Source organism: Podarcis tiliguerta, assembly GCF_965153285.1.
Source record: "Podarcis tiliguerta genome assembly, chromosome: 3".
NCBI classification, from domain to species: domain Eukaryota; kingdom Metazoa; phylum Chordata; class Lepidosauria; order Squamata; family Lacertidae; genus Podarcis; species Podarcis tiliguerta.
Genome location: NC_139536.1, coordinates 73,543,462 through 73,565,074, shown reverse-complemented (window position 1 = coordinate 73,565,074; position 21,613 = coordinate 73,543,462). Strand labels below are relative to the sequence as shown.

Below are 21,613 nucleotides of genomic sequence, written 5' to 3'. Positions count from 1 at the left end.
ATGTTAAGAAGAGCACTCTTTTGTCATGGCGGCCAACCAGATGCGTATGAGAAGCCTATGAGCAGAACCTAAGTGCAATAGTGCTCTCCCCACTGACTTCCAACAACTGGTATTCAGAGGCTTACTGCTTCCAACATAGCCATCATGACTACTAGCCATTCATGGCCTTACTGTCCATGCATCTGTCTAATATTTTAGACAGATCCAAGTTGGTGGCCATTATTACTACCACCGTTTTAATTATTATGTGCTGTGTGAAGAAGTACTTCCTTCAGCATGTCCTGAATCTTCCAGCATCCAGATTCAAAAGTTACTATTTATGTAACTGGAAATCTTGAATGTGCAAATTATTGCAAGCATAAGAAACGGAATGTCTTAATTGTCCTTTTGCTGGAAAAAGGTGGGCTGGATCTAAAAGATAAATGTTTATTGTAGCCTGCAGAAGTACTGAACTGATAAAACCAGCTGCGTGATACCGAGAAAAGGGCATGCATTTAATGTACTAGATGTCAGTGTCCCAAAATTACATCATTTTATTTAGCTACATACCTTGAACATTTCTGTTGCTAGAAATGTGCTCCAAAATCTTTTTTGATGGTGCTCTGACTTTCACATATGCTGCATAGTGACCTCCTCGCATGGACCCACTATGCTCCACTATTCCATAAAGAGAATAGAGAACTTTCCCACCATCTGCCACATTCTTCATTGCAAAAACAAAAGGGAGACAGAAAGGGGGAAATGTGATTTCTATGCAGTGAGTTTTGAGAACATACTCAGCTTAAAAATATAACAATTAGCAAAAACAGTGACAAGCCTTCACTAATTCTACATCTTAGGCTAGCAAAAGGTGTTTTTTGTGTGTGTGTTTTTAAGCTATTACCAATTCAATACAGAAATGAGGCTTTCTGTGATTTAAGGGGAAGCCTTAGGCATCACTTGAAAACAAAGACAGCTCTAAAAACTGAAGCCTGAAATTATCTTTGAAGTACTGTATAAATTGAAATGTGCTTCTGACATGCCATACCTTGCAAGAAGCAGAACAAAACGGAGCCAAGTCCAAAACAAGAGGGAAATCCACATGACGGTTTACTTTCCTTAGACTCATGCCAGCCTGAAGAAAAATGAAATATTTACTATTTCTACTTGAGTGCCACCCGAATCCAGCTGTACTGCAAAAGCACAGTACTGAACTTTTTAAATTCAAAAATTCTGAATCGACTACAATGACAAGAATAATATACGTACACTGACAAATTTATTTATTTACTTGATATGCTGATAAGAAAATTGCTAAATTCAGTCATGCAGAAATGCAACATAGAAGGCTAAATTGCAGTACCACGAAGAGAAAAGCTGCATCTGTTGAAATTATGTATTGTACAGAACTAAACTGCATTTTTGAAAAATCCTATAAAGCTAAAGATCCACTAACAAAATGGCTTAGTCATTTCTACATTATATATTTATAAACCATACAGTCATAGAAAATATAACAAGGCAGCACACAACATTAAGAGCCAACAAATCCTACTCAGAGTAGACTCTTTGAAATTCATGAACCTTTGTTAGTCATGTGTATTAACTTCAATGGGGTCTGGTCAGAGTAGGATTAGTAATGGATACCACCCTAAAACACAATTTTCTTTGGCTGTGTATAAAAGGATCAAGTCTTTGATATTTCTTCCACAGTCAAAATGTGACATGGATGAGGATAATTTTCATCAGCCGAAGAATCACTAGTCACTCTGGAGAAAATACAGTTTTACAGAAATTCAGTACAGTCCAAAATTATAACTCCTTTCAATAACACCTTATTTCAAAACTTTACCTGATGAAATCTTTTCAGATGGAGAACAAGAACAGCAGGAACCGAAGAAATCAACAGCTGCTTCCTGGCATTTGTATATACACCTTCTATTTTCTTTTCTGTACAGAAAAAAAATATACCAATTTAAAAAGCATGGCAGTATTTTTTTATTTTCTGTAGTATTTTAAGTATGCATACAATCCCCACAAAAATCCAGAAAGATGAATGTTTAGTAAAAGTCCTATATTCCTATTTTTCAAATGGCAGCTGAGGTTAAATACACAATGATTTTCCTAAAGTCACCAACACAGCTAAATATCTGAGCTAAAAGTCTCCAAGATTTAATTCCATTAGACTTTCTACTGAGAACACTGGCTCAGTGAACATATTGAATGTTCAAAAATGGTCAGAAGCCCCTCTCCTTTTCTGCTGGATATTTTGGACATAATATTGGAGAAAAAATATTTCAGATTTGATTATAAATTTTATAGTCAAACTAAAGGAATGGCTCTGGGAAATCCTGTTGCCCCTAGCATAGCAAATTTATGTAAGTCCTACTTCAATAGCAACTATCAGTTCTGAAAAGAAGAAAAACCTTCATGGACAGTACAGCAAGTATATGATACACAGATATTTATATTACTGCTAATCAGGACTGTGTGCTTTCCCCATGTTTTATACAGGTGAACATGGATGATATTCAGTTTACTGATCATATACAAATTTGTGTAAAAAAATTTACAGTAAATCCACTTTTAAAACAGATACAGTCACGGAAGAAACACTTATCAATTTTTAATTAGCCCGGACACTCAAAATAGTGTCTCCATGCACTGAAGCAATATATCTCTGATTATCTGGTGCTAAGGGCAAACAACTTGTGGAAGTAGACAGACCTTAGTCTGGTCCAGCAAGTCATATTGGTAAACTCCTAAATTATGATCTGAAGGGAGTAAGCTTCTGCCAGAGAAAATTCAGCTAGAGGCAACTATTGCCACCTAGCCACTCTCCAACTGCATTATTTCCCATGTTTACAAATCTCCATATCTTTCACGTTGGAGTGATTTTGCTGAGAGGAACTGGGAGACATCAATAGAAGAAGAAAAACACTGTAAATGCATTTTGGCCACAAGAGGGCATTAATATACAAATACAAATTAATGAAAGATGGTGACAAATGTCGTATTTATTTAGGTCCTTAATATATAAATCACACGTGCGTATAGACAAAACCTATTTATGCTACTAGAATAAATTACATATCTGGGGAATCTGCATAAATTTCATCAATCACAAGCTTTGTATTATATGCCAATTAGAGTTAAGGTTTGGTGGAGTTTTTTTTTTATAAATTTGAAATGCTTTGAATGTATCACATCAATATGTAATTGAGTGCATTTGTAGCCAAAATGGCATTATTCACACAGAAGAGGGAGGTTATTAGCATGCTCTGGAGAATCACAAGTTCTGTAGAGAGACAGCCCAAAGAGGACTGAGCTTGCCTGAGTGAGCATAGAATGACAACCAACTGTCCCGAATCCTGCATGGGAGCACTGCACACCACAACCTTATGTTGCAGGCCCCATTTGTGCTTGTTTCATACAATTGTAATGGTTAAAAAGATTTAAGAAGAACTGTACTGAGGTCAAAAAGATTTGCAAAGACATGGTGAGATGAACAGGTTCCCCTCAAAAATGCACATTAGTTCAGTCTCTTAAATGTCACTGGTTGTGTTCTGTGGTGCAATCATACAGCTTTTCAGGGTCTCTTGGTTATTCAGCCAGAATCCAAAGGACTATTTTAGGCTGATCAAGGTCTTGGAAATGCCCAAAAAGAGTTCTGAACTTTATCTCTGGAGAGCGGACTTTCATGCCGGGTGACAAAAGGTCTTTGAAATTCCTCTCAAATGCAGTTTACCATGCAGGATGGTGGCTGCTTTTGAAGGCATAAAATACATTCCCCATCCCTCCCCAAGTGTGCCAGAATCATACACTCCTTTGGACCCTAGAAAGTTGTCTATGTAAAACAATATACTCAGCCACCATTTCATTACCTGTGAAATTTCCTTTCTTCTGGTGCTTCTGTTTCCGTTCCGTACACTTCTCACACAAAAGTTTGTTGTTTCCCATTAAGAGCTCCACATATGTAAACTGGTAGAGGCATGACTGGACTGAACATTCTTTAGAACTAGTTATGTAACACTGAGAAAGAGTCTGGAAAGCATTTTGAGGGTTTTGCAGTAATGTGGGGTTCTCTGCTGAAACGTCTATGTTGTTGGAGAGACTTGACAGCTGATCTCTACTGAGATTCCCTTCAGTCTCACTGACACCACTACCCAAGCAGAGGTTTGATAAGCCAGTAGTAAGTCCCTCTGTACCGCCATCACTTGATTTGTTACACTGTGATTTAATGCTTGCAGATAAATGTTTATGCTCATCAGTGCACACACCAGGTGTGCTACAAGCTCTGCTGGAAGCAGTTTGCTTAGAATGACTTTCGCTTTCAGAGGCCTCACTGTCTGCACCAATGCTACTTTCAGAATGACTTGCTTCTTTTTCACTGCCTTCAGTCTGACTTCCATTTGCTGCGGATTCCATTACCGAACTGCTGTCTCCTGTATATGGAACAGCAGATCTGCCTTCACCTTTAGTGTTTCTGACTTTTTTGTGCATGATAAAATGTCTTGTTTCTTCTTCAGCGGAGGAGGATTTTTTGGCAAATCTTCTTTCATGATTTTCCTGGTTCTGTCAATTTCCACATCATTAGCAAAAGGGAGGAAAAAAACCCAAACGTAAGTCTGTTGAAAATCCATAAAAGCATTGCATTAACTCTTAAAAGCATATCGAAAAGATGGGTTTTAAAAATAAAAATAAAAATAAAAAACCAGTATTTATGCATTTGCTTTAAAATGTCTTTGGCGATGTACTCTAACCTGAAATATCCTACCTTTCTGAGACAGAAAAACCCTTTAACCTATCTTATGGAAACCCTACAGCCCCTCCCAGGTGTTAAGATCAGCAGAAGGGGCTTCTTGGTAGTTCCACTACCCTCAGGAGTTTGGGTGGTGGTGGTCCTGGAGAGGGCATTCTCTATGGCAGACCCCAATATCCTCGTGGATTTCCATGGTCTTTATATAAGATGACAACAAAACCAGCCACAGAAGGCACAAAGACATACGATTTGATAATGGTTTTGAGGGGATTCCTTGCACAAATGATGATGATCCTTAAGTATCTGTGCATTGGATCCATGTTTTTGCATGGCAGTGCTGGAAAGCTCTGTGATGTTTACAGATCAGTGAACACAGACACAGCTGACCAGTTATTTGATAGGAGTTGCAGGGCAGTCCAGTTTCCTTTCCCCAAATAACTCGCCTACCCCCATGCCCTTCTCAGTTACTGAACCTTCTGGTTAAGCTACTCAGGTACAGATAAGCTCTGAAAAGTATATAGAGCTGAAAGAGGTAGTGCCTAAAGGTGTAAAGGGACCCCTGACCATTAGGTCCAGTCGTGGCCGACTCTGGGGTTTTATTGGCCGAGGGAGCCGGTGTACAGTTTCCGGGTCATGGGGCCAGCATGACTAAGCCGCTTCTAGTGAACCAGAGCAGCGCACGGAAACGCCGTTTACCTTCCCGCCCGAGCAGTACCTATTTACCTACTTGCACTTTGAGGTGCTTTCGAACTGCTAGGTTGGCAGGAGCAGGGATCGAGCAACGGGAGCTCACCCCGTCGCGGGGATTTGAACCGCCGACCTTCTGATCGGCAAGTCCTAGGCTCTGTGGTTTAACCCACAGTGCCACCCGCGTCCCTAGGTAGTGCCTAGGATATCTTAAATTTAATGCATTAATTTAGTATTGCAAACAAAAATATTTAATTACTAACCAAACTTAAAGCTTAAATTCATTTTTTGATTCCATGCAATTCAAACTTAGATTCAATCTGTAATAAAATCTCTTACGCTTTCAAAATCAATTTATCTTAAGGGCTTGTAAAACTTCTGCAATAAATAAAGAAAAAACAGTGGCAGCTCATTCCTCTCATGACTCCAATTCTACAATATTTCATGGATGGATTACTCTTAACATAAAGCTATTTTGGCTGGTTTGAGCAGTAAGTGGGATATGAAAGCATAATAAAAATGAACGTGTACAACTTAAGTAAAACTGAAAGTGTTTAAAAATCCATTTTGAGAACTATATGAACACTATTATACATTTATCAACACTGCAAAGTTTAACTTTGATTAACAAAAGCAGCATTGGGCTCAGCAAAAAGGATTTAAAAGCCTGCTTTCCAATGAAGTGTTGGTTTTTTTCCAAATGCCCTTGGATATTCAGATATATCTGGGCTTTCTGTCATCCTTGGCTAAGGAAAGAGGTTCCCAACACATGGTGTTTGGAATTGGCAGTGCCCTATCTCAAAATAAATTTTCTAGTAAATATAAAGACGGTAAATATCCCTTAGGTGATAGTCCTAAATTACCTCAGCTGGAACTAAAGTCCACTGAATTCAACCAGGCACACATACAAGTTTATGTTTATATGACCAAGGGGACCAAGAAAGCTTTCAACTAGCAACAAGTAACTTTCTAAATGAAAAGTGAACCATTTAACTATAGAGTGTAAAGACCTCTTTAGGTCATTTACACACTCCTCCTCAGATGTATTTCTCTTTATTTTAATTCAGACTTTGAATTCTAAAATTAATCAGCCTCTAGGCCCTATTAGAATTTTCCCAACTTGCTGTATTATTATGGGCAAGTCACTCATCTAAAAATGGGAACGGCTTCCATTAATTTCTATGGCTCAAAGCTTATACTCTTAAAGCCTTCCTAAACAATCAGGAGGAAGGTAATTGCATTTTAGTTGCATGGGATCCAAAATACCCTTCCTTACAGAAGCACTTGTATTGGCTGCATCACATTTTCCTAGTGCTCAAATCACAGCCTATGTTGCTCTTCTCCCAGCAAGCAAGGTCTTTGGACTGAAAATTCTGCCAGGAGTGTGGTTGAGCAAGTTTCATGGGCCACCAACAGGCCATAATCATTTCAGGAAGAGTCCAAGCCCATACCCCAGAGTAGGGAACCCACTACCAATACCTGCAGGCTCCTGATCCTGATATACTCATCCTCACTGCTGCTGCTGCTTGTTTATCCGCCCTCTTGAAAGGAACAAGCAAGGAGAAGGAGCAGAAACCCAGCATGCCTCACTGATTATCTTAGAGGACTGGGCCAGTGGGAGAGGTAAGCAAGTGAGAAACAACAGCAAGGTGGAGGGCCATCTCATGCAGTATCTTGCCTCAAAGTACCAAAAAGAAGCACTTGTCAGTGACTTACTGATACTGCTGATGACATTCTTGATCACCCCTTCCCATGCCTGAGACTGCACAAAACAGACTTGCATGAAAGTTGAAACTGACTGCTTTCCCACAGGCAAACTATTGGGGGGTGGGGCGAAACTCATAGTGTTTACAATTATTTGATTCCCATTGAAGGATTTCCCAAATAACCCCTGAAATTCAGTTCCCTGTATTGCTAGCTCTGGATTCCTCCACATACAGTCCGAGCATTCCCACTTGTCTTGCCTTTTAAAAATAAGAAGGGGGGAAGGGAACACAGAACAACTATTATTCTCCATGCATTGTACATGGCCTCAATTTCTCACTGCTACCTCTGAATCAATATGGATTTTTTTCTCCCAAAGATTAAAACATAGCAGGGGCAGACTGTGGACTGATGGTCTCGCCACAATTCTTTTAGTGAGCTTTGCCACTACACAAGTGGTAGAATGTTTGAAGGAAGCCTTGTGGTTCAGCTTCTGAGACTGGAAAAATAAAAAAAGCATCTCCTAATTCCAGACTCCACTAAAAAAAGAGGGGGAGAGTTTCTACAAATTTGCTTGACTGCATACAAAGAGATGCCAAGTAGAAGATTTTGTGCTAAGAGCAAATGTATCAAAATCTGAAACAGACAACAAACATAAAAATCATAGCATTTGTGTGTGTATGGTAGTGGTGGGGGAGGGAGGGAGAGACGGAGGGGGGAAAGGGAGAGAACACAATAATAGAAGGGAATGGAAAAATAAAAAGCATAAATAGCCATTGAAACCTTAATGCCATCCAAAGAGAAATAAGTAGGTTTTTAGATTTTCAGCAATAGTATTTTTAAAGTCAGTGGATTAAAAGAATGACTAGGAGATGGGAAATTCTGCCAGACTGCCTTAGAGGCCTCATGCTCACCACTCAGCTGTTAAGCAAAACATTTTTTCATCTGTCAAATGCTGAAGGATATAGGTTACAATTTTAAATGAAAAATGGTCTGAAGTATTCTATTTTCAATAAATGATCTAAACATAAAAGCTTTCCTTGTAAAATAATGTACAGTAGAATATTTGCAGCAAAAAATATCAGCATCTCACATTGTATTAGCACATCATATCTGCAGCATGCTGTGCCACCATCAGGAAGAACCATGTTAAGAGGCTGAACTATGGTTCATAGGCCCTTGGGCCACTGGAGGCTGAGCACATCATGGAAGCCATGTTCCAAGTCTCCTGGGAGACTGTGTTGGCTGCACTTCTCATATAGTACACCCTGCCAACTGATCCACCAAATGGCACGAAGGCTGACTTGTCTGCTCTCTTGGCCAGCCCTGCACTGCTTGCAATTGCAGCCAGAAGCAAACTTGGACAACACTAGAGGAAAGCAGGGAGGAGGGCACAGAGTGTGGAGAATGAATTTGAAAAGTAGCTTTTTATTTTATTTTAAGAAAGAAAGATCATTTTTAAACCCATCATTTTTTTAAAAAAATCACCAACAGACTCACACACACACACACACACACACACAATATTTATAGGTGTGGGTGTGAATATATCACACACTTTTAAGTTTCATAAATACACTACTTTAAAATGTATTAACACCACATCATGAGCCCCGGAAGTATTAGGTGTACATATATCAAAAAATTGGCAATACAGTGCTGTAGATTAAAAGAGACCTATTCAAACCAAATTTGCAGCTACTGCAAATTTCCATAAAAATGTGATTTGTTATACAACTAGTTGAACTACAGATCAGCAATGCTGTTGCATTCTTACCTTATCTTTTGTTAACAAATGTTTTCTAGACAATTTAGATTGTTGATTATTCAGAGCAGTAACAGAAGAACAGTTGTACTCAGCATCTGCTTCTTGGATATGTTTACCTCTGCTTGTCCTCCCAAAAGGAACAGGTTTTGAGATCTGGAAAATACACGTGGTTATTCAAGGTAAAACATACACTCTCCTATATAAAAAAATATCTTTCCCTCCTACCTTTTCCAAACAAGATAGTGCTGGCTTATATCAATATGCACAGGGTAAATTAGACATTTGACACTTTTAAATATATATATCTGGTTAGTTTACTGGTCAAGTCCTAATCATATTGTGTAAAATAATATTAATGTGTTTTAAAATTTAATTAGATTGTGTTAATAATTACAAAGACATATATCTTCTAGGAAACTTCACAAAATTACTGCTCCCAGAAACTTGAGAGAGTAGCATAGGTCAAGGCTTTCCTTTTAAAAATCAAATACAATGGGCTAAATCAGCCCTTTCCAAACTCAGGTCCCTAGTTGTTGTTGGTATACAACCCACATCAACCCCAACCATCAGCCATGTTTGAAGGGAATAATGGAGGTTGTATCTGGGCACCCAAGGCTACAGAAGGCTGGGCTAAGAGGGAGTCCTAAGCCTTGAGCACTTGCAATCTAGGCAGGGTTGCTCCTTCAGGAACTCGGCAAGCTGCCTTATGCTCGGTCAGGTTACTGTTTCATCTTGCTCAGTATTGTCTACAATAACTAGCAGTGACTTTCCAGGTTTTCAAACTGGGTTTTCTCTGTAGATGTAGGGATTGAACCTGGGACCTTCTACATGCAAAGCAGACGCTCTGCTAACAGAGCTGCAGCCCTTCTCCATGAGCTCTGGTCCTGCCCTCAAATGTTCCGGCAACTGTAGCTAAGTGTCTATGAACAGCTGCAGAGTTTCCAAACAGAAATCAAATAGTCCCTGAGCATTTTCAGAGCACATTCATCTATTATAAATTCATTTGGGTATTTTATACCCTGCTTTTAGGATTAAAATTTCTCAAAGCCCTTTTTTGTGAAGTTCACGAAGAACTAATGTCTGTCTCACCATTAGGCTGACTACCTAGGATGGCTGCAGTGTGAGAGCTGTAAATCAGTGGTGACTTAGGAGGCTGTCTGAAGTAGGGGAAGAAGCTCAATAAACCAGGGTTAGGGAACTTGTGATGCCTCTCCCCCAGCTGTTGTTGGACTCTTAACTCCCATCAGCTTCGAGCAGCATGGCAAATGGTCAGAGAAGGGAAGAGTTTGAGTCCAGCAACAGTTGGGATGTTCACCAGTTCTCCATCCCTGCAATGTGTGAAATCTAAGTATTCCCTACAAAATGGTGACATCATTGCCTTATTAAGGAGGGCATGCATTTGCACATACATATTCATTACATACAAGTGATCAAACATGTAGGAAATTGACCAGCTTTCCAACTCCAGAAAAAAGTATAAAAAGTATAAAATTGCTTGAAAAAGGAGACACACACAAAAAAGACACAACCCACAAGTAAAAGATCCTGCAAGCTGACTGTAGAGATTTAGCCAACTTCACCTAGCTTTCTTCACTCCACCTTCCATAGTCATTACATGCTGGTTTCTCTGTTGATAGATACTGTTTGCTAATCTATTTTACATAGCAGGGTCCCAGGGTTTTAAACTTCCCCTCCACCTGATTGACTGGCCAAGTACCGCATGCTTCAAGGCATTTCCTTCCTTTCTTTTCTATTGGTGACCGGTTAAAGTAATACAGTACAGCTGAAAGTGTGTACTCACATATGCTTGTTTAAAAAAAATTCAGTTCACAGAAAAATGTGGTAGATTTGTACATGCATATGGGCTATCCAGTCCAAATCAGTAGCACTGGCCTAAGGAGATCATATGATGCATAAAAGCAAAACAACTTCAACTCTACAGGTCATACTCAAACATCTGACAAGGCTGGGCCTGTACAGAATACAAACTTCATTTATTTGCTCATTTCAAAGTCGTGAGGCGGCTTAGATAACCAGCTGAGGTCTGCATCCATCAGAAATAGCTCTTTTCCCACAATAGTGATTCTTACCCATCCCCAATAATGCTACTTGTTAAAAATACCTGATTGCCTGAAGAAGTTCACCCTTCATGGGTCAACACTGAATAATTTAGGGCATTTATTTTAAATATAACCAATGTGGCTGAGCAGATTCCTTCTCCCCCACCTGTCCACCCTTCAAATACCAAACACTGTGAGGGTGCTTATACTTTAATCTATGAGGAAAACACCTCTTTCCATGAGACACTTCAGTTACACTGCAGGTTTTCACTGTGAATAACTGATTCATAGCAGAGAAAATGCTAATAACTACTTGCCAAGTATGGTAACACATCAAGTTAATGCTTATACAGCTCACCTTTTATATCAGACAAGATCAGTTGTGTGCTTCTGGTATAAAACTAGTATATCATACAGGCAAAGGGAAATGGCTAGATAATAAATGTGTTTGAATTTATTAATCTTACATAAGAGTCCCAATTCAGGAAGGGCAATCCACACACATTAAAAAGGCTCCAAGCATGATTAAAAAAAAAAAATGATAGTCACCCCTTTGGTCAGTGCAGATGGTCAAGTTCAGTTTGGCAGTGCCAATATCTAAGGTAGGGTATGGAGAGACTGAATCCTGGCAATCTAATGTTTTGGCTGCTCCAACATCCAGTCAGTGATCCGCAAACACAGCAGCATGATGCTAATGTAGCAATTGTAGCTATTTATTAAAGAAGTTGTTTCTTACCCTCTCTTCTATTATAGGAAGTGAAAGATCAATGAAAGGTTCCTTTACTGTGGAAATCTTAGAAGAAAGTAAAAAAAGAGATATATCAAAGTGGAGTTTCCATCATGCATTAGAATCTATAAACAATATCTATAAAAAATAAACAAAATTATGTTGTGAACTACCCTGCGATCTTCAGATGAAGAGTGGTAAACAAATTTAATAAACAATAATAATTAATAATATCTGCCTAATTCAAAAATATTACACACATTAAGGTTTCTTTATGTAGTGAAGAACTTCACAATACTGTTTTAGAAATAAAGTGATTGTGATTTCATTTTGGTTGTGTTGTTGTTGTTTTTAAAAAAAGCAAAACAGAAGTATGAACACTGTCAAAATCTAGAGGTAGGCATAGATTTCATTCGCAACAGAACATTTTGTCTTTTAGAACTTACTTTCAATACTATCAAGAACATTATTAGAGGCTAAATTTAGGCACAGAAATCTAAACATGTTTAGTTTTTTGCTGTTTTACACCGACTTTAACATGCTCCCCTTTCTCTTAACCACTAGCATTACTTTAGGCTTCAGCAACACAAGAACTCTGGCAATGGGCCTATACTAATAAGCAGAGGCAGCAAAATGCCCCACTTAGAGACTCCACTGGAAACCCACACATTAACATTTAAAGGTGGGTCATGTTTCTTTCAAAGTTGAACTTTGAGAGACACTGATGAAGTCTTTCCAGATACTAGGAGAGGGAGGGGGAAAGAAATATTTTTTCAAGTCCAGCTACAACTGCATCAATTTGGTGCCTGCCAGCAGGATTCTAGCCTTGTTTCCTATGGACAGGGACTCTCCATGTCCAAAAATGCAAGCCAACGTTTGCAGTTCAGGGCACCGGTTTCCAGCGACTAGTCCCTGCCAATGCTGGCAAGGGAATACGAGTCGGAAACTTGTTTACCAGGGCTGTAGATAGCTCATGCCTGACACCAGCATGAGCAGGATTGCAAGGATGAGGCCACAATGATACAGAACAGTTAATCTTTCTGGCACCCCAATCCTAGCCATATGCATGGATCTAGCTGCTTGCAAAGGCTTTGGCTCAATGACATGTTTTCTGACATTTTGCTTATGAAGTATTCAACATGCATCACACTCGATAATTTCCTGGTACAGCAAGTCTTAAGGATATATTTCCCTCAGTGGTTTTCCCCAGGAGGTATCTTGGGAACAAATGGTTCACACAGTTGTTGCAAGATGGTAAATCCCACATTTAAGAACAATTTGCCCCCCAGGGACATTCTGATCTACATTGTGAGGAACACTGCCCTCTTTCAAGGTAGCAAATCTGGCTCCAGTATTTCCATTTATGCAACTGTTCAGCATCATCACTATGCCAGTAGACAACATCATGAGTAAACATCTCAATATACCACTTCGATGCCACAGACTGCAGGGCTTATTCAGGAATAAATTATTATACTGCTTTTTGATGGTGCAGCATAATAATACTCCAAACAGGTGTGGCTAACTGTTTTTTACTTGAAAGCTGACCAAATTCACTACTGACCAACCCTTCAGGGTCCACATGCCAGTGATAAGTGTGGCCATTCCACACATAGGGGCAAACAGCCCCCCCCCCTCAGAAAATCCATGCAGATCAGCTAATTTCAAATGTTGGAGCTAATGACTGAGAAGGTGGAGATTTGGATTCCCATAGGGGTGCTGGGCTCTGCTCACCTCAGAGCTGTCTCTACTGTGAAGTGTGTAGAATTATTTTTTTGGCCAGAGCTGTAAATTCTGAGGTCTTGAAGAGCAAAGAAACTGGCTTGGGGAGTTGGATCAGGTCCCCAAACTGAGGGTTAGCCAGCCCTGCTCTAGAAAAAGGAGGAGCGTCATGGAATGATTAAAATTGTCCCTTGTAATGCTGGAGTGGAACTGGGTGGTGTGAACAAGTTTGTGGGACAGGGCTAAAGGCTATAAGAGATTTAAGTCTTTCAATGATGTACTGTATTTAGATTGATATTATAAAACAACAAGTCTACTGAAAATTATAATGGAATTGCCACACTGGGGAATATCTCATATTTGCTAAACTATATAAGGCTGCTGAACAACTGTCTCTCTGTCTGTCTGTCTGTCTGTCTGTCTGTCTGTCTGTCTGTCTATCACCCAGAGCCAGCCTCAGGGATCAGCATTGTTGGGCAACAACGGAGGCCCATGGCCTAACGGGGGCCCTCTGCCAATCCCTGGAATCCCTTGGCCCTCCTGTTGCTTCCTATTTAACTGCTCTTGAATCAAAAGGGAAATTAGAGAAGCAAGAAGGACTCGCATACCTCCCCCACCCAACACACACACACTCTTTCTTGAAATTGGTGGAAACAATCCAGAGGGAGGAATGAACAGGTAGCGGAAACAGTAGCAAGGAAGTAGGTATGCCCAGTTAGGGAAAAGGGTGCACTGAAAGAATTTTGTCAAAAGACCTCACCACCCAAAAAAAACCCCCACCCCCATTTATAACTGGTGCTACTAACAGCTTCTGGGATATTAGTATTTTCTGCAGATGGCATTTTTAGTTCCTGAAGAGCATGTATAAGCACACACAAAGACCTATAGGTCTTTGATGATAATGTGACAAACCTGCAGAAGTGTTGAGAAGAACATCTAGTTTTTCTTCAAGCAAGGAAGCAGCTACATGGCAGCTAGAGGGATATGTTATACTTAATGCATAATTAGTTTTTTTTATCTTACTTTCATTACAGTATTAGAATTCAGATCTCCAACCTAAAATTATCCAGGTGATCAGGGTTGTTGTTTTTTATGAAACTTCCTTCTCTATATGAAAGTGAAATTTAAAGGGTTGCACTTTGAAATAATCTGTTTTCTAATATACTATTGCAATACATTGATAAAACAGACAGTACAGAAGTTAATCAAAAAAACACAGTACATTCACATCATTAAGTGATCTTTTACTTTAACAAATCAAATTCCAGAATACCTACATTTTCACATTCCTCACACATGATAGTGCTAGTCAATTCACCAACAAAGATCCTATCTATGAAGTTCATCTTCACACCCTCTCTTCCATATGCTGCAAAAACATTACCCTTTTTTAAAGGAGGAAACACATACATCCATTCTAAAAACAATTCATTCTAGGATTTTCTTCTGAAAACAATTAGTGCATTGTAAGTAAACATCTGCAATACTATCAACACAGAAACGTTTCCATTCATCAGTACTTAATACAGTTTTTGAGAGTGATAAAACATTTAGTTTTGATTTCTGTTTCAGATAGCTAACAGCATGTATTTCAAAACAAGGGATTAAAATGCAAAATATGACTATACCTATCTATATACTCTTACATAGTGGACATTTTATTATGCTATACTGTACAAAGCATCAACAGCACTTCAGAGTGATCCCACTATGTTTTTCCTCCTTGAGTCTGCCTTAAGTATTAAAGAAGTAACGTTTAAGGCAGACTCCTTTGCAGGGCAGTGAGAGGAACTTTTGGTTTTTGTATCCAAAACAAGACTCCATAGTAACTTGTAATAAGATATCAAAAGCAAATACGTAAATCATAATGCTTGTGTTTTAAATTCATAGATAAAAATATATTCCAGCTCATGTTTTTTGTATGTGTGCTTTGATATTTTGACTTATGCAGCTGTTAAGGCAGTCCTGCTGGTTTTGCCTGAACTTGCTTCCCAGAAAATGTGGAATGTGGCCGTATAAGGTTACAGCCTTATATCTCTGTCTTACAGGGTAATTTATGGACAGCTTAATGCCACAGTTTCTAAGTGGTGATTTGCCTTGAAATAGATTCTTAGACTCACCCTCCAAGGGCTGAGAAAAGGGGGGGGGGGTTTCCATTCCTTACTCCTCTAGCCTTCCCCAAATTGAATCCTCAACTTAATTAGAATATGTATACTTGAGTAGAGGGCAGCGAGCAGGACTTCCTGACCCACTTAAAATTCTAGCTTCTCCATATATATTTTTTACAGAGGGCTAAAGACAGAAGACAACCTAGCTATGTGAATCATAGCTAGATCGGAGAATCAGTTACAAGTGTAAAACAAAATGATCTATGGGAGTGTTTTGCATGCGCACTAGATGGCACCAGAATAATAGGCACAAGCCCTGAAAAAGCCACACGGAACCTCCAGTGTGATTCATTTGAATGAAATTATATATTCATGAATACAATATTTCATAGTCAATTCATTTGCAAAAGCAAACTCAAACCAGACTCTGTGCAAGTTAACACAATGGCACATTTGCTAAATACCTTTGACTTTCCTTTTTGTCTCTTCGTCTGCAGTTTTAGTTGTTGGATTATTGAATGCTTTTAAGATTGCAGCTTGTATGCGCTGTAAGAAACATTCAGCACATATTTTATTTGTGAAAAGTTCAAACTTGCAAGTATATATAAGTGAAATATATTAAATGAAACAAACAACAACAAATAAGAACATTTGACAATACTGTCAAAAATACGTAGCCTCTTACATTTTACACATGGTCAGTAAATTTGAAACTTAAATTGTTAATATTAAAGGTTTCCTTCAGCCTGCCCCACTTCAAAGATAACTATGTTTCTTCAGGCAAGTAGCAAACTGATTGCAGAATTGTAGAATGATTATCTTTTTCCCTCCCTTAAAAAGCCATGGGAGAAACCCTGAAATGCAAAGTAGAAGACAACAAAATTGCCACCCTAATTTAATTGTTTTAATGGAAAAATGCAGCTGTATTTACTGAGCCAGCTTTCTAACATAAAGCACAATGACAAAAGTAATTAAAGTCTTGGTGATGGGGTATTTGTTACAGGGCTCAGAACCTGTGGCTCACCAGATGTTGTTGACCTACAACTCCTATCATTCCTGACCACTGGTCATGCTGGCTGGTAGCAAAGGGAGTTGTAGTTCAGCAGCAGCTGGAGGGCTACCAGTTCCCTGGGCCTGACATAGAATCTATAAAAAAAAACACTGGTATGGTATAATGGCTAAGAGTGTGAACCGAAGTGCCCAGTTTGCTTTTGCCTCAATGGATATGAATATATTTAACGTGTTTCAGCTTTCTCTCTCTATAAACAACAGAAGCAGCAGAAAGACAAGGCAATCAGAATTGGGCCTGTGTTGCTTGCAGGACAGAGATTAGCTCTTTTCCCCACTGTGGTCCAGATTGAAATAAAATACACAGACACACACTGAACCTCCCTTAAGCCCTGCCAGGGAAGATTCCATCAGAGTCAATGGAAACTTTATTGCTAGGACTTATAATGACTTCAGGGGGATACAATTTCCACTGGGACTACTGGGGAGGGAGTGGAAAGGTTAACTCCTTCTCCCCATACATCATGGTTCCAATCCTTAGGGATGCCCCCCTAGCACAATTAACAATTGTGTTAGGGAGAGTGAGGCCACACACACAACTGAACTTCTGAAAATTGAAAATGTTAAGTATTAAATAAAGCCATAATGTTTGGGGGTGGGTTATATCTAAAACATATATGAACATGGCATTCAGTGAAAATCTAATTATATAGTCCACATGTAGCCAAACATTTAAGAACATTAAGTATCTTCCAACTAAGTCATGTTTTACTATGCAATGGCATTCTAGATATGGGCCTTTCTAAACTCATTCCTCACATGTGCTGATAAGATGTGTCAGTATCAACATCAGAAAAGAAGAGGGGGGGGGGGAAATACAATTGCATTTCTAACTTAGAAAATTATGTACTTGCTCCACTTATACACCTTAAACAGAGAAGTACCATGATAAATGTATTTTGAAATATTAACTACATCACTAGTGCACCAAGTAACAGCTTCTGCTTCACGAGTATCTGACCTGGCTAGTGTATTAACTCCCAGTGCCTCAAGCTCTTTGTTCATCTTAAATCCAACAATATACTAAAGAGGGCTAATCAATAAATAACTCAGCAAGTTGGATACCATAAATGGGTTTAAGGCCATAAGCTACTCCCTTTTTGTTGGGATGAGTGCGTTGAACCATTTATTTAGGTCAAAGAAAACATAGTCTTTGAAGGGTTTGGGTGCAGCTAACAATGGCATCAGACATTAATCAATTAGCAGCAGGGTTCAAATACTTCAAGCCCTGGTGTGAAGCATCTCCAGTGCTGGAAAAACCAGACAACGTGCAATTTTGACTGTGGTATTGACTATTTCCATTTGCTGTGCCGTTTTCAAAAAAGGCTCACTTACATACATTAATGTAATTTAGAAGGATGCAAATACAAAGAACACCAAGTGTTTGGGAATAAGGAAGCATTCTGAGTCCACAAATGAGATTATCAGCATGAATGAAAATTTGAAAGCACTTTAACAGGAAACAAAATGCAGGATCGACAAGCAATAGATACTCCCTGCACTTAAAAAAAAAAGTTGTCATAAATTTTAATATAAAATAGTCTTTATATTATTGTATTTTAAAGGATCAGAAGATTTTTTTATTAAAAAAATAAAGATCATATTTTAAATATATATATTTTAATTTATGCAGAATAGATGGTTCAGAAATAAAAGTTTATTATGGGGAAAGTGAAAACGTGGCTATTTGGCATTTTAGCAAGACTGGTCTAAACTTTTACACTCAGAGTAAATACATTTAAGAGCAGCATGAAAAACAGGAAGTTTTAAAGGATTCTGGTGGCAGACAGATTGCTCTAGGCTTCCCTTCAAATAAAAAACAAAACACATGGTAGTGACACTCTCTAACAATAGCACGATTAACAGCTGTGGAGTTCCCATGACAGACAATGTTGGTCATGTTTTGTTTCAGACTGGCACAACTGTCATGGCTCACAAGATTGACCAGATCCACAAATCTGACATTTTCAGTTTGTCACACATCTATAAAATCGAAAAGGGGGAAGGGGGGGAAATCCCAAGAGCTTTTACTAGTAATGTCCCTTGCTGTGATGCCTGAGGTGATAAATTCCCAGTTCATACTATTCCACCATTATGGCAAAACATGGGTTTAATTGTTATCAGGGGTGGGATCAAGCTTTGTTTGTCCATAAGTGGAAATGGGACGAGGAAACAACTTCTATGCAGCTTTTCTTTTTCTGGTTTAAGTAAGACTAGAATGCATAATTATTGGCAAGGTAATGAAATAAACAAATAACTTTTAAGGCCCAGCAAAGGGTGTGTGCTAATTCTGGTTTATTTATTCTAACATAGTATTGGCCGACATTCTATTATAGGCAAGCGTTTTCTTCCTATAAAATTTTGCACAAAGTGATCGAGTGTTTCAAGCTATCAGTTGTGAAAATTAATATCTGAGGGGCTTCTCTAAACAGGAAAAAATTCTCCCATTTCTACTTCTGGTTCTAAACTAAAGCATCAGCATGTCTTAAGTGCTCACGCAACAATCTCAATATTTCCCCCCTATGTTTAACCTATAAATTTATTAGCTAATTAAGCCTTAGGAATACTTTTATACTCCAACACCCTAATAGTGTACATGCAAAACCAAAGCATATTGTAAGCAACCTTGTCCACCAGCAATGATACACGAAGAGCATTTCAATAAAAGCAGAACATGTTGTGTGATGATGACACAGCTGAACAGGACTGTGTGCACCCCATTGCATTGGTTTATTTTCCAGCTGAACAAGTTAGAGGGAGATCCCAGGACAAAGCAGGCAGTTTCCACATTGACTCATGCCATGTAAGATTTTCTCGTCCATATTTACACTGTACAGTGACATCTAAGACTTGTGGCTTCAAACCAAGGATTCCACAAGCTATGGCGAACAACCTGATGAGTCGCCAGACCTTACTGAAGCTAAGGAGGTGGAAAATAACTGAGAGCCTCATGTTAAATTGCCCTCAGATTACTAAACAAAGGAAGACATGAATACAACTAAATAGGAACAAAAAGGAACAAAAACAGAAACATATTTGCTACTGTTGCACAGATGTGTTAACTTTGCTGGGCCTGGAGTCCAAGGGTCCTCTGCAGTAATATCTTTAATACAGTGGTACCTTAGGTTAAGTACTTAATTCGTTCCGGAGGTCCATTCTTAACCTGAAACTGTTCTTAACCTGAAGCACCACTTTAGCTAATGGGGCCTCCTGCTGCTGCCGCACCGCCAGAGCACGATTTCTGTTCTCATTCTGAAGCAAAGTTCTTAACCTGAGGTACTACTTCTGGGTTAGCGGAGTCTGTAACCTGAAGCGTATGTAACCTGAAGCGTATGTAACCCGAGGTACCATTGTATAGAATCATAGAATTGCAGAGATGGAGGGGACCACAAGGATCAACACCCTGCAATGCAGGAATCTTTCAAGCCCCAACGTGGGGCTTGAACCCAGATTAAGAGTCTATTCTGCTTGTCTCAACTACCATATCAGAACACCAAAAATTAGTTGAAATGTAAATTTAAGTCTACTGCCTACTTATTGATTTACAAACATATCACCTTTGTCTCTTCTATTCTCATTGCATCCAGCAAATAGTGGAGAACTTCTTGGCTGTCCTGCTGTTGAAATCCCTTAAAGCGAGGAGCCCTGCAAAACGGGAGAGAAGAAATGAGTACGTCTCTAGCAGATGAGTTTTCAGATTCAATAATAAAATCATACGTTTTCTAATTAAGGTAATTTATATACAAATGTGTGTTTGCTAAGGAATCAAAAGAAAACCATGGCCAAAAAGAGAAAACCACAGCAAGAAACAGGAATATATAAAGGTGAAAGGGAGTTGGAAAGCATATAAGCTTTGCTTACTTTTCAAAAAGATTTCAATATGAGACATAGCTGAGAGGCAACAAAACTCAAAATTGTAGGGGCAACACTTGAGAAAAGATACAACCTTATCACAGTGGTGTCAAGTTTCTCCTATAAGTGAACGGCTGCCATTTGCTCCTATGACAAAATATAATTGCTGGAATCGTGGCCAAAATCACCAACCCACCACCTCTGAGATAAAATGGCTGATCTTAAATCTGCAGAGATGTTCACAAATTTATCCAGGCAGTCAATTTTCAGGACAGTCCACAGGGCATTATGATTTTAGAATAAATGCTGGAAATTTACAGACCTTCACTCTGAACACATAACGACATGGGGTTTTTTTAGTTCCAGTAAAAAATATTTAAAGGTACTTGAGTTTTGGTATATTGAGAGTTACACAGCAACTATTATAAAGTATATGAAGGCTAATCTTAAAAGTCCTACAATATGTAGAAGAGCAGGTAGCTTGCTTCTTTGCTGAACAGAGTAGCAGAGTATTGTCACATTAGTGCAGCACACTACCAGCTGTCTTAGATGCACAGTGCCAGGTGCTTAATGAAAATTAAGAATAGGTTTTAGCTCACCATTACCAGCATTGTTTCTATAAAACTATTCAATTTTCCATAAAAAGACTGTGGCCCTGTTCACACATAATAGTAAAATATAGTTAGTGGTTTATAATAATCACACCTGAGTGGGCTCTTTCACTCTTCCCTGCTTGCGCCAGTGGCGTAGCGTGGGGGGTGCAGGGGGGGCCGGCCGCACCGGGCGCAACATCTGGGGGTTAGGGTTAGGGGGCGCAAATCCACGGGTTAGGGGGCGCAAATAAGTAATTGCCTTGCCCCGGGTGCTGACAACCCACGCTACGCCACTGGCTTGCGCTAGGGAGAAGCCATGCAAAGCCAGGCTTTCCGGGTAATCAAACTGGACGTACTGATCATAGTTTGTTAAAACAAACCATGATCCCTGGTTCAGACATAACACAAAGGGAGGGATCAAATTCCCCACTGCCTGCTCCCCCCTCCCTCCCCCCAGCAAATATACAGAGTAGTGAAAGAGTTCTCTTAGGTGCATTCACAATAAATTGTTAACTGTGGTCTGTCCAAGCAAGACTGCAGAATGCAAATGTGATAAGATACATGTATCAGGCTTATAAATAGT

At 39.1% G+C, this 21,613-nt stretch overlaps 1 protein-coding gene across 6 annotated transcripts in view; it reads right to left on the bottom strand.

Moving 5' to 3' along the window:
• Positions 1-21,613, bottom strand: part of USP45 (ubiquitin specific peptidase 45) — a 59,192-nt gene that overhangs the window by 5,760 nt on the left and 31,819 nt on the right. For all 6 annotated transcript variants that reach the window (XM_083433479.1, XM_083433480.1, XM_083433475.1 and 3 more), the window contains exons 9-17: positions 20,143-20,230; positions 15,982-16,063; positions 14,687-14,778; positions 11,697-11,753; positions 8,910-9,053; positions 3,864-4,554; positions 1,832-1,929; positions 1,028-1,114; positions 550-703 (exon numbers count right to left, since the gene is read on the bottom strand). In XM_083433479.1, the coding sequence (XP_083289605.1) occupies positions 550-703; positions 1,028-1,114; positions 1,832-1,929; positions 3,864-4,554; positions 8,910-9,053; positions 11,697-11,753; positions 14,687-14,778; positions 15,982-16,063; positions 20,143-20,230 (1,493 nt within the window). The remainder of the gene's footprint in view (positions 1-549; positions 704-1,027; positions 1,115-1,831; positions 1,930-3,863; positions 4,555-8,909; positions 9,054-11,696; positions 11,754-14,686; positions 14,779-15,981; positions 16,064-20,142; positions 20,231-21,613) is intronic.